This window comes from Pinus tabuliformis, chromosome Q, assembly GCF_031772625.1.
Source record: "Pinus tabuliformis cultivar Carrire ecotype Pingquan chromosome Q, CPIR1, whole genome shotgun sequence".
NCBI classification, from domain to species: domain Eukaryota; kingdom Viridiplantae; phylum Streptophyta; class Pinopsida; order Pinales; family Pinaceae; genus Pinus; species Pinus tabuliformis.
In genome coordinates, this window is record NC_142296.1 from 699,788,403 (window position 1) to 699,802,727 (window position 14,325).

Genomic DNA, 14,325 nt, shown 5'->3' on the forward strand with positions numbered 1-14,325 from the left:
TAAAGATGTAGAACAGCTCCTCCACCACATCTAAGATGGTCTCTTTGTGAAGCCCACTCAAAGAATTTCCAACGATAAGATTTATCAATGACTATTGAATTGAGTATTCTATTATTATTATTATTATCTCGTTTGTTCTTTGACAGAAGGTTATATAGAAATAAAATCTATGTTGCAGAAACCTCAATAGGAATGATGAGATATTCAAAGATAGATCTATTTATTGCAAGCCAAACTCCCAAACTATTAAGATAGGAAATACTCGATATGGTTTGTTCTCCCTGAATGAAATCCTCAGGCCTCAGATATCTCTTCACCCAAACAAATACCTGCAAATATGATCTTTGTCATAGCATATTGTCAAACACTTTTAAATAACGATAGAATAAGAATAAATTACCAAAAAATTCATCATCATCTCTACATATGGAACATCTATTTGGACCTTGAAAATATCTCTTTGTTAAATTTTTCTAAGATGGTATTTTGTTAGCTAGTGCACACCAAATAAAAAGTCTTGATTTTACCCGACCTTTGATCTTCAATAAAATATTCCACCAATCCTCATGAATATCATGCAATATATCAAATATAAGGAAATTATTTCTATATTTTGGTGTATAAACCCCTTAGCGATCATGGGACCAAACAAAACCATCCTCCTCCTAAATTAATCTCATATGTGATGAACATAAACTATCAATATATTTGATCCATAAATGATGAACATGTTTGGGAGTGCCTAATTGATCTTCTCAAACCCAACCCTGTGTCTATAAATTAATTTACGATGGATCTACAAATTGACTCAAAAAATTGAGGCCATTTCCAGTTATGTATTAAATGAAATGTTTCAAAAGTCTATGATAAATATGACTTCCTATCCAAGGATCTATGCAACATTTAACAACGATACATCACCCACTTTCCAGGTTGGTCGCAATTCAATCAATGAGAATGAGTAGAGATAAACTTTGAAAATGATAATAATATTTTTTTTCAATTTATTGGGTAAACTTATCTAATCTTCAAACTTCATAAGGTGTATTTATTTCATATACACCACTTACTTCCAAAGAGAGTGAGTTTTTAGTAATGTATGGCCAACTTTAGCTGCTAAGGCTTCTGGAAACAAATGTAATTTCTTTAAACCTCAACCTCCAAAAGATTTAGGAGTAGTTATTCTTTCCTAGATTACACATGGAATAACATAGAAATCTAATGAAACTAACCATAAAAATTTCCAACAATTTTTTTCTATCTTGTTTAATATACCCTTTGGAATCCAGGAAAGCGACATCCAATAAATTGGTATTTACTTAAGGATTGATTTAATAAGAAACTATTTTCCACCTCTATAAAGCCATCTTAAGTTCAATGTTTTCCTTTTTTCAATTTTTGCTATTAACAAAACCTAATCTGCAACTTTATATGAGTTAGGCTTTAACTTCAATCCCAAATATTTAAGTCCTAGATCAATCTATAATACAACAAAAGGAGAAGTAGCTTGAAAAAATGTCATATCTTCAACATTCATTCCACAAAGAGATAAAGTAGAATTTTTTTTGTTATTCATCATACGTGTAGTAGCTTCAAAGAGAGAAAGTGCATCTTTGATGGTTGTATCATCTCTTCCTGTACCATCACAAAAGATGAGAATGTTGTCTACAAATAATAAATTTGAAGTGAAAATCCTAGCATTTTAAGTGAACCCCTCCTTTTAGCTTCCCAAAGAATTCTGATTCACCCTTCAGCTACCGATAAAAAGAGTAAGGCGATAATGGAAATCCTTGCCAAATATCTGTTTGAGCTTGAAAGAAATGTGAGTTTATCCATTTATAAGAATAATGAAAGAAATGGAGGTTATGCAACTCATGATCCATTTTACAGTAGGAACATTAAACCCCAAATATATAAGTAGGATAGGAATATAGATCCAAGAAGTTGGTTTTGGGAAGGATATTTTAGTGAATCACATGTGATGAAAATATCAAAGGAACTTGAGCCATCATTACAAAGATTGCTTGAAAATGAACAAGTTGGGGAAGTTTTGGACATCAAAGGTCCAATCGAAGAGCAAAATGAACAAATGGAGGCAAGGAATACCATGGAAGGAAATGATGATGAGGCGCTTGAGAATAATGAATTGGCATATATGATGTTGTTGATTAATTAGAAGTTGTTCTTAAAAGACAAGACCAATTTTACAAATTGTTAATAAGTTCTAATGTTTTGACTTATTTTGAGTTAACAATAAATACTCATTTATTGTTGTTTAATGATTTGTATTTTATTATGTTATTTTTACTCTAATTTTTATGTCATTGGTTACTGTATGGAAATAACTTTAAATATTATCATCTTTTAACATAAAATCTATAAAAATTCAAAAAAAAATATTTTATTTTATTTTACTTTTATTTTTATTTTTTGATTCAAATATCCCCATAAAAATATTTTATTTGGAATTTTATTTGAAATATAAAGTGTTATATACTTATGTTAAATTTTAAAAATCATTTTTTAATGAAAATTATTTATTGTGTATTGAAGTAAAGATAAATAAGCATTAAAATTATATTTTACACTCTATATTTAAAAAGTATGGTACTTTTACACTCTATCAAAAGATATATGATATATGATCTTACTTGAAAACTAAGAAAACCAAATAATATTTTTACTTTCTAATTAAATGTCAATTTTAACCATTTTTGTTTTGAATTTGGGTGTTTGATTTTTTTATTTTTTTAAATAAGGGAAACTCATTTTCTCAATTAATCTCTTCAAACTCCATTTAGAATAATGTACAATAATGTTGTTAGCCTCTTTTTCCGTTTGAAAAACATGTAAAATTATAATTATAATTATAATTATATATATATATATATATATATATATATATATATATATATATATATATATTAAAAAAAACTTTGATACCAATTTGTAATTATTTAGAATTAAAAACCTCTACATACAAGATATTTCAAAATAAGATGGAAAATTTCTTTTACTTGAATATATAAAAAATATCCTTAAAATATAAAACCACCTTATAAAAATAAAAATATTTTCACTTAAAATATACTCCCATTTACTTGTCTCTAGAAAAAACTTCACATACAATATTTTTCCATCCATTTCCTAACTCCATATATATACCTACTATGCAAACACAATAACTTTTTATCTAGCTACTAAACCTTATTTACTAAAAGCCAATCACATTAATTTAATATCAACTATAATCTACCATAACTTACTAATAATCTTTAAAAAGCACCATATAAAAATAAAAATCATTTCACTTAAAAATATACTCCCATTCATCTCTAAAAACAACATCACATATAATATTTTTCCATCCATTCCCTAACTCCATCTATATACCTACTATGCAAACATAATAACTTTTTATCTAACTACTAAACCTTATTGACTAAAACTCAATCACATTTATTTAATATCAACTATAATCTACCATAATTTACTAATAATCTTAAAAAATATATATATAAAAATAAAAATCATTTCACTGGAAAATAGACTGTCATTCATTTATCAATCAAAATAAAAACTTCATATACAATATTTTTCCATCCATTTCGTCACTCCTTCTATATACCTACTATGCAAACATAATAACTTTTCATCTCACTACTAAACCCGATTTACTAAAACTGAGTCACATTTATTTAATATCAACTATAATCTAGCACAACTTACCAATAATCTTAGAAAATATTTGATGTAAAATATAAACCCTACTTACTAATAATCTTAGAAAATATTTGATGTAAAATATAAACCCTACAAGGTTTAAATTCAAGTTCAAGTTGAACTCCATTGAGCTTCTTCACTATACATGCTAACTTTTCTTATTTACTAAAACCGAGTCACATTTATTTGATATCAACTCTAATCTCTCACAACTTACCAATAATTTTAGAAAATGTTCGATGTTAAAGATAAACCCTACACGGTTTTATATTCTATCACAACTTACTAATAATCTTAGAAAATGTTTGATGTAAAACACAAACCCTACAAGGTTTAACGAATTCAAGTTGAACTCCATTTGGCTTCTTCGCTATACATGCTAACTTTTCTTTCATTTAGGAGTTGCAGTGGTCTTGCATTTTCACCATAACCCTGCAAAATACAATAAATAGAACATTAATAAATCTTATATTTCAATTAACTATTTAAAAAAAAATCATGTATGTTTTAGTTAAAGATTATAGAATATTTATTCAAAATAATATATCAAAAAAATATAATAATATAGTAAATATATCAATAAAGATTATAATATATTTATTCAAAATTATTTGATTGGTATCCATAATGCATTTTTGAAAAATAGATAGCGCAACTCAAATAATAAATGCAAAGTATAACATTATTCAGTTAACCGAATTCCTCCGTAAATTAATAACAAGCAAGACCTTATCCGACCTTATCCAGCACTTACATCGTGGACAGCTGCTTGCAGAGAGCTCACTTGGTCATCTAAGACGGTCTTTATCTGCAGAGTGAAAACGTATCAAGTCACATGGTCCATACCCATAGAGGCGGTAGATTTGTGTTTAAGCGATAACGAGAGGGACGATGAGAATACCTCATCAATCACGGTCCAAATGACTCCTTCCGTGCATGCAGGAGTAGTGAGAGATCCCATGTACCGGTAATATTTACTGCTATCGAATTTTATGTCGAATGGATCCACCGGGCCAAGGAGTTCCACCGTTTCGTTCGGATTATCGGCAAGAGCGTGGATTGCATCCGTTAACTGTTCGTTGTACCCCAACATAGTGAGCACAATATGTATAATCGCTTCATAATTAATCTGCACATATATAGACTTAATAGTAACAAAGCAAAATGAGATTTCACAGATATACCTTGTCCAGGAATGGGTCACGCGCGCCACTCTTGTAAAGTATTCCAATCACGGCAATCTCGCCGTCGTCCGCTTTGTGCACCAGATGGATTTCCAACGGATACCTAGTTTTTTAATGCAAAACCCTTGAGCAACGCCTGACAGCGAAACATAATTTAGCACAGCAAATATTGAAAAAAGGGTTTTGAGATTGTACTGCACTCCATCAAGAGTGTGCTCCGCCGGGTGGTGCCAATGGCATTGATACAGTGTAAAGCTTTTGGTATACCAATCGCATTGATTCACTGTACTGCATCTTTCTACTCCTATCTCCAGACTGCCGGCGTCTTCCGTCCAGTTCACCTGATGTAGCACAACTATAGTTGTAAAGAGCAAATAGAACATGAAATCTTTGTAGATGACAAAAGCTTCAAAGAAAGGTTGCATTTCTCACCATGATGTCGTGGCCCCTGTTGACGAGGGTCGCATCTGCAATTTTATAATTTCTGCCGAGAGGGCCCAGCTCCGGAGAATGTGCGGCGTTGCTCTTCACATCGATGGGAGACTGCTCTGTTCCGTTCCCGCAAGCCCACCAGCCATCGTGCTCGCCCCAACGCGCAGGCCCATTCGGACCGTCTCCGTAGTCGAACTCAGTCTCGTCGTCTGTTCGTTCACGCCAACAAAATCCAGTTTCAGATGAACCTCTGCAAGTTTCTATACGAAGATTTAAAAGAATAAAAGGGAGCAAGACGAATTACCAACTTCCTGAGTTCGAACGCCGGCGATGCAGAGGACGAGGGCAAATGCAATGAATACCGATATTACACATCGCGCCATCACTGTGAGGAAGACGAAACAAAGAATGCGAGGGATAGTAGAAGGCTAAATATAGAAAACGAACTAACTTACAGACATTGAATGTCTACCTCACTCAAGATGGCTTACTCAATCGCCTCGCCCGCTATTTATCTCTTTGTTTGGTAGGAAAAGGTGCTCGCGTGCAATAGGAAAACATTAAAAATAATAGAATTTCCTGCAACGTTTGTCAGTGACTAGGTTAATAGAATTTCCTGCAACTTTTGTCAGTGACTAGGTTATCTTATTGTGCAACGATTCACGAAACACACGTTTATTTAGTTGAAGGAAATAGAAAATTGGTGGAGCACTCAATCGCTAAGGACGTCGGACTCTTACTAGTCTCTCCCGGAGTACTTCACTTTGTTTGACATGATTCTAGTATGGAGGTCCTGGTAGTGCAGCCCAGTCATGAATTTTGTTGTTTAATGTTGTTCCACTTATTTATTTTAACTACAACCAATAACATTTTTCCATGCAATACTAAACGCTGTATTCACAATTTCACCATGCAATACAAAACATGGCATTCTTAAAGATAATCAATATTTAACAGGGTATTCATGAAGGTAATCCATATTTAATTTTGAGAGGTTAAATGATAAATATTTTTTAAATTCAAATTTTTGTTGTATTCTAATTTTGTTTTTTATTAATAAAATTAGAAACAATTTTTTAGATAGAAGAATATATATATATCTATATATATATATATATATATATCACATTAAAATATATGACACATAAATAATATTTATAAATTAATATATATTTTATCATATAAATTAAAATATTAATGATTTCATAATTATCGAAAATAAATTTAATATTTTTAATATGATAATATTTTTAATCACATGGGCCAATATCTAGAAGAGAAAAATAGAGAGAGATGGAGAGGGAGAGGAGGGAAGAAAATCATAATACCATGGGCTAATATCATGGTTTACCAATACCATGGACCATCTAGCCTTTTGATTATTATGTTATGGATCTATGCTTTTAATTATTCTGTTAGAATACCAGGAGCCAATACCAAACTTTATCAATACCACATGCCCAAAAACCAAAACTTATTTCAAAATCAAAATATTTGTACAAGTACTTTATTTTAATTTAATTTTATAACATTTCTTAATTAAATCTAAAAGCAAAAAATTTATAATTACTTTTGAGGTATATCTAAACTAGCCATCCTCATGACTACTAAAAATATTTCCATAGAGATTAAATCGATGTTTTAATAAATTAAAAATGAGAATGCTTTTATATATACATATGTTAAATTTATATAATATAAATAATTTTTTAAAGAATGATGATAGATGCATCTTAACCAAAGATCCAAGTGAAGAGAGAATGTAAAGTAATTAAAAATGAGAGGAAAGATAGTGCATGGTTCTTTTAAGTTTTTTATTATTCTATTTTCTTTGACATGTTTGATAAAAAATATAGGTTTAATATATTACAACCAATTATGTTTTTTTCTTTTTTTTTTCTTTTTTTTTTTTAATTTAGATACTTTCTTAACAGAGAGAGTGAGATGGAGGGGGAATAGAGGTGTGAGAGACAGGGAGAGAGAGGAAAGAAGAGAGGGAGGAGGGGGGACAGAGGAAGAGAGAGGGAGGGAGAGAGGGAGGGAGAGAGAGATGGATTTGGAGGGGGAAAGAGAGATAGGGAGGAAAAAAGACATTGAGAAATAGAGGTGGAGATAGAGAGAGGGAGTGACAAGGGAGAGATGAAGATGGAATGAGAGAGAGAAGAGATGAGGGAAGAGAGAGAAAAGGAGAGGATAGAGATAGGGAATGAAGGGGAAGAGAGAGATAGGGAGACAAAGATATATGTAAGGGGGAAAGAGGGCTAGAGTAAGAAGGAGAGAGGGAGGGAGATAGTAACATAGTTGGAGGGTAGAGAGAAAGAGAGAGTGCAATGGGGAGGGGAGACAGAGGGAGGTGGGAGAGAAAGGGAGAGAGAGGAAAGTAAAGAGAGGAGAGAGAGGGGGAGAGAGACATGGAGTTGGAAGGGGAATAAAGACATAGAGAGAGAAAGGTGGAGAGGGAGAGGGAGTGACAAGGGAGAGATGGAGAGATGGTGAGCGAGAGACGAGAACAAGAGGGAAGAGAGAAAGGGAGAAGGAGAGAGAAGGAGAGAGAAGGAGAGGGAGACAAGGGGACGAGAGAAAGAGAGAAGTGGAAGAGAGAGAGGGAGAGGAAGAAGGAGGAAGAGAGAGGTAGATAGATATGGAGAGAGAGTGCGTATGTTTTGAGGGTGAAAAGGAGAGCCAATGGGAGATAAAGATATAGGTGGAGGGGGGAGAGAGCGCAAAAGAGAGAGGCTAAGAGAGGGAGGGAGGAAGAGATATAGATATGGAGAGAGAAGTAGAAGAGAGAGAGAGAGAGAGAGAGAGAGAGAGAGAGAGAGAGAGAGAGAGAAGAGGAAGGGAGTAAGAGAGGGAAAGGAAGAGGGGGGAGAGAGAGAGAGATAGATAAATGTGGAGAGATAGACATGTAGATAGATATGGAGAGAGAGTGTGTGTGTGTTTGTGGGCTGATATAGAGAGATAAAGAAAGAGAGAGAGAAATGTGTTTAGGGGGATGAGATAAAGGGACAAATAAGGAGAGATAGAGGGAGGTATAGATATAGATGGCAGGGAGAAAGACGGAAGAAGAGAAAGATAGAAAAGGGGAGGGAGAGGCAGAGATAGGAGAGATGGAGGGAGATAAACACATAATGGAAGGTGGAGAGAGGGGGAAGAAGAAAGAGACACACAAAGACAATTATAGACATATAAGTTAGATATAGAAAGTTATGAATATTTTGGTTTCCCACTAAAATAAATATATTGATTTCAATGTAGATGTTGATTTCTAATCCTATTTAATCCTTACACTAGATGCATTTATTTCATTGTAGATGTTGATTTCTACTCCTACTTGATTGCTTTCATTGGATGCATTGGTTTTAATGTAGATATTGATTTATAATCATATTTCATCACTTGCACTGGATGCACTTATTTCAATGTAGATGTCAATTTCTAATCCTATTTAATACCTTGCACTAGATGCATTGATTTTAGTGTAGATGTTGATTTCCACTCCTATTTTATTGCTTGCATTGGATACATTAGTTTCAGTGTAGATATTGATATCTAATCCTATTTAATTGCTTACACTAGATGCATTGATTTCAGTGTAGATGTTGATTTCTAATCCTATCTCATTGTTTTCACTAGATACATTGATTTCCGTGTAGATGTTGATTTCTAATTTGATGCAATAGATGGATGATGTACATTAATTTCAAAGTAATTAGATTAATAGTATGCATTAATTTCAGTGTAAGCACATCGCCGCCCCCTCCATCTATATATCTATCTCTCATTGTTTCTCCTCCTTTATCTTTCTATCTCACCCCTAAACATACACACACTCTCTCCATATCTATCTATCTATTGTTACATTGCCACTTTTCACTCAAAAAAAATGATCATTTTTCATCATTCAAGCTACTAACAGTCTCTCTCATTTCAACAACCTCAGGTAACTAAGCAAATTTAAAATTAAACTGACCAAATTAATCTTAGACATATTTAGCATATTCAAAATTATCAAAATAATTAGATGTTCAACAAATTTTTATGACCACACACTACTGAAACGAGCCTAGATCCGAAATGAATCTAGGCTAGTATAGATAATAATATGTGATTTTCTAAATTATGATAACTATTATAGTAAAAGAAGGTTCATAACAATAATTATAAAGCATATGTCAAATTTAATAATAACGAATATATAGATAATAAGTGAGTTAATTAATTGATGGGTTATATCCATTAAAACTTCGAAAGAGTGTAGGCTATATTTTTTATAGGGAAAGATAATATATATATATATATATAATTTTAAAAGCGTGTATATTTTATTAAAGAATTATTTATACATATATAGAGGATAATAGTAAGAGAGTTCAAAAGAAAAATGGTGAAAGGTATCTCAAACTTGATGATAAGAAATATGGAGATAATAATTCAATTCTTTGATGCCTTAGAAATTGACAAAAGTGGTGTATTATGTTTTATAAAAATAAATAAAAAACATATAGATGAAAAAAAAATGTGATAGAATATATGTGTGTGTGTCTGTGTGTGTATGTATGTTCTATTTCATATAGGGAGAGGTTAAAATGATGAAAAATCTAAAGATAAAAAAATGTGATGATTTAAATGGACTAAAAACATATAGTTTTTTTTATGCATTTCCATATGAAAGGAGAGAGAGATGTATGTTTTGTTAAACATTTCAATGTGAAGGGATATATATAAAGAGCGAAGGTGAAGGGAAAATGATGAGAAATATATAAATAGAGCGTTAAATAGGCAGTAAAACATACATGCTTTGTTAAAGATTTCCTGTGAAAGGATGTATGTTTTGTTAAATATCTCTATGCGGAGGAAGATATATACATAGGATGATCACAAACATATAGATAAAAAGTTAAACATGTGATTGGACATACACTAACACAACCACATTAAAAATATTAATGTGATTGATATAACGAAAAAATTCATTTGTACCTCCATAATATATTGAGCATATATTAGGGGGTAAAAGACTTTTATATTGGAAAGCATAAAAAATGGAGCTCAAAGTTAATGGAAAAATATAAAGGGGTATAAAAAATGTTAATGAAAAATTGGATACATAAAATATCTAGTGAAAGTAGGGTTTTTTTTTTAACGGAAGATATGTTGGGTTCGTATTGATAAAGGGTTAAATAATGTGATTTTTAGAGGGATTTTCCAATATGTAGTCAAATTAGGGGTATTGTTTAGTATGCCACAAACACACGTGATATGTCAGAGGTTCATTGAGTGAAGCCTTGTGATCATTATATCCCAAAATTTTCTCCTGATGTGAACCCCTCGTCATGAGATTTAAACATAAGACCTAGTGAGGAATAAACTCCACACAAACCACACGTGATATGTTAGAAGTTCATTGAGTGAAGCCCTATAATCATTATATCCCAAAATTTTCTCCTAATGTGAACCCCTCATCATGAGATTTAAACCTAAGACCTAATGAGGAATAAACCCCACACAAACCATAGGTCATATGTCACACGTTCATTGAGTGAAGCCCAATGATCATTATATCCCAAAATTTTCCCCTAATGTGAACCCCTCGCCATGAGATTTAAACCTAAGACCTAATGAGGAATAAACCCCACACAAACCAACATCTCTACAACTCATCAATATAAAAAAATAAAAAAGTACACCAGTCCACAGCCCTCCCTTTAGAAGATAGTTGCCAAACAAACAAACAAACAAAACAAACAATCGGGCCAAGCCGCACCAACGATCAAGCAAGCAAGAAGACCAACAACCAACAAGTCAGTGGGCACCAACGATCAAGCAACCAACGATCAAGCAAGAAGACCAACGATCAAGCAAGCAAACAAGAAGACCAATACACACTCATAAAAAATAAAATAATACATCTCTACAAGAAATTTGCATGTGAACAAAATTTGATAACTCTCAAAATCCGATAACAAAATCCGAAAAAGTAATAGCAAAAATCAAGAAAGAAATGAAAAAAATAAATAAAGCATAAAGACAATTGTATAACCCACCTATAATATTGCATAGACTTTTCAAAAATACTACCGGCCCTGCACCCCTATAATAGCTCTACATAATAATTAAGAACATGATTATAGTATTATATTACATAGATAATTGTAGGAATTCATGCATTTGGAAATGGTATTCTTATGAGGAAAAAAGGAGAAACTAAGATAAAGCAAACAAAAAGCAACTCTTATATGTGTAATTAACAGGAAACACCTAATATATCTAATGGAATATAAAATTGTTAATTAAATTTAAGTAAATTGTTTATTCTCGGCCACTCAAATTCACGAAAGATGGTGGAGCTCTCAATTGCTAAAGATGTCGGACTCTTTCCGGTCTCGGACTCTGACGGAGTACTTCACTCTGTTTAACATGATTCTAGTATGGAGCTCCTGGTAGTGCAGGCTACGTCAATTTTAGTATGGAATCTTTTATAGTTGAGCATGGGCAATGAATTTTGTCGTTTAGTGTTGTTCCCACTCACTTATTTTAATTACAGCCAATAACATTTTTCCATGCAATACTAAACACTGTATTCACAATTTAATATACAATACAAAACCTTGAATTCACAAGTATCATTATTCATTATCGTTTTAAAATAATTTGAATTCACAAGGATAATACTTGATTATCATATTTTAATAACTTTAATGAGAATTTTCAATTTGAGTATCACGGCATTGAATTTTGTGTACATGAACAAGCGAAGGACATTAAAGTAAGGATGGTTAGAGTTTTAATAAGATCCATAATTTTATATTTCTAACAAATTTCTTCACAAAATTTTGATATTGGAGGTTTTATTTTAATTTAATTTTATTTAAATTTTAAATAAAAAAAATAAAAACGAGATTTTGAAAAATATATATATATATTTTTAGAAATAATTGTTTTTATATTATTATGTTTTATTTTAATTTAATTTTATTTAAATTTTAAATAAAAAATAAAAACGAGATTTTGAAATATATATATATATAATATATTTTAGAAATAATTGTTTTTAAATATTAAAAGTAAATATAATTGAATAAATTTATTAGTTAAAAATATATGAGACAAAAAAATATATCTAACTAAGAAGATGTATGTTTATTATATATTTTTAGAATATGATAACAATTAGAGTAAGAGAAACTAGATGATGCTTAATATATAGATAATAAGTTAATTACTTGATAACTTATATATATAATAAAATTTAAAAGAATATATGTTTTTTAATAAGAAATAAATAAAAAACATATATATATATATATAAGTAAAGAATAGTTGAAAGCAATCATATATTTCACACAAAGGTGTATGCCTTAGCACACAGTTATACATTCAAAGATTACTCTAATATATAGAGTTTTTCAGATCTAACTGATTCTTAGTTTAGGAGGAGGGGTTGAGGGAATTTCTCAACCATCACAAACCAACATCTCAAATATAGGATGTAATAATTAACTCCAAGTTTCCCTCTTAATGCTTACATTACATAAATTTATTGAAACTACCCATAAACAACAAAATACACAATCATTCTTTAAATGGTTTACAACTTATCAGTATAGGCTCCATCAAGTTGCCTCATAACCGTCGTAAAGGTGTAGTCGGCAAGATGGATTCCCGAGTTCAACTCCTAAACTCCCACAACAAGGAACTCCCGTCCTAAACTCCCACATCAAGGAACTCCCGAAGTCAATTACTGAACAACGTCCCAAGCCGTGGCATAACCTCAGTAAAAGACCACTCCTACCTCTTCAACGAATGATGGATCCTTCCCTAGATCCATAACTACCATACCATCTCGACAACCATCCATGTTGAGCCTTTTCACTGAATTGTAGTTGTTCTAAAAGAGTTTGAGAGGTTCAAATTCTTCATTCAACTCATCATGAGAATTCAATGAATATTCATCTATGGCTATATTTTCTGATTCTTTCCCTTTTAACAAATCATTGCCACTACTTCTGCAATTCCGTCATGTATGCCCAATTTTCCTGCAATAGTAGCATTCAACTTCACTTTTATTTTCATTTTTCTTTCTCATCCTCATTCTTTGTAAACAATGCATTTTATATTTGAGAGTTTTCTTCTATATCCTCCGGTTTTAGTCTCTTTTCCTTTGCCAAAAGTGTTGCAATTGTCTCATCCAATTTTTGTGAAGACATTTGACTCAAAGTGAAGACAACATTACTATAACTTCAAGGAAGACTATTTAGTAATATTGCTTTAGCATATTCATCCTCCACCTTGGCACCTGCTTCGTCTAATTGTCTTAAAAGAGACATTAAATTATTTACATGACTTCGTCTAATTGTCTTAAAAGAGACATTAAATTATTTACATGACTGGACATAGATGTCTCCTCATTCATTTTAAGTCTAAATAATTGCAACTTTATGGAAATTTTTTCATTTGTAGCATTTACACCAAATAGTTGAGTCAATTGTTCCCATATTTCCTTAAATGGTTTACTGAGATCTACAAGATGTAGTTGTGGCTATAAAAGAGAAAGTCCAATAATAGACTTATCTTTCTCATCTCTATTTTTCCATTCAATTAATTGTTTGTCATCTATAAATACCACATTTGAACCATTCACCATACCCCCACAAATATTTCTTCATTAATTGCATTTGAAATTTTACTTTCCATTAGGAGAAATTTAGACCACTAAATTTTTCTAAAACCATGAACTCCATGATGAAAGAAGAAAACAAAATACATTTTTAAACTTCACTGACGTACCTTTTTGCAATTAAAAAAAACAAAACTTCACGTGCTTTGTGAAAATCGCATGCATCAGATAGACCCCAAAATTCGAACAACCACAAAAAAATTTGCGTGCTTGATCCATGCTCTTTCCACTTGCAGAGTTTTTGCACCAACTGATCCATGCATCCCTTAACAACCATTATGGCACACACATCACTATGCAGACCTA

General features: G+C 31.5%; 1 protein-coding gene across 1 annotated transcript; it reads right to left on the reverse strand.

The window, feature by feature from the left end:
* Nucleotides 1-4,065: 4,065 nt before the first annotated feature.
* LOC149221467 (carbonic anhydrase Nec1-like) lies at nt 4,066-5,784 on the reverse strand. Its single transcript, XM_089387387.1, has 7 exons — nt 5,644-5,784; nt 5,340-5,548; nt 5,103-5,248; nt 4,908-5,010; nt 4,625-4,795; nt 4,478-4,531; nt 4,066-4,155 (listed from the first exon to the last, which is right to left on the reverse strand). Exons 1-7 carry the CDS (start codon nt 5,720-5,722, stop codon nt 4,066-4,068), a joined length of 852 nt encoding a protein of 283 aa, XP_089243513.1. The 5' UTR covers nt 5,723-5,784.
* Nucleotides 5,785-14,325: the final 8,541 nt, after the last annotated feature.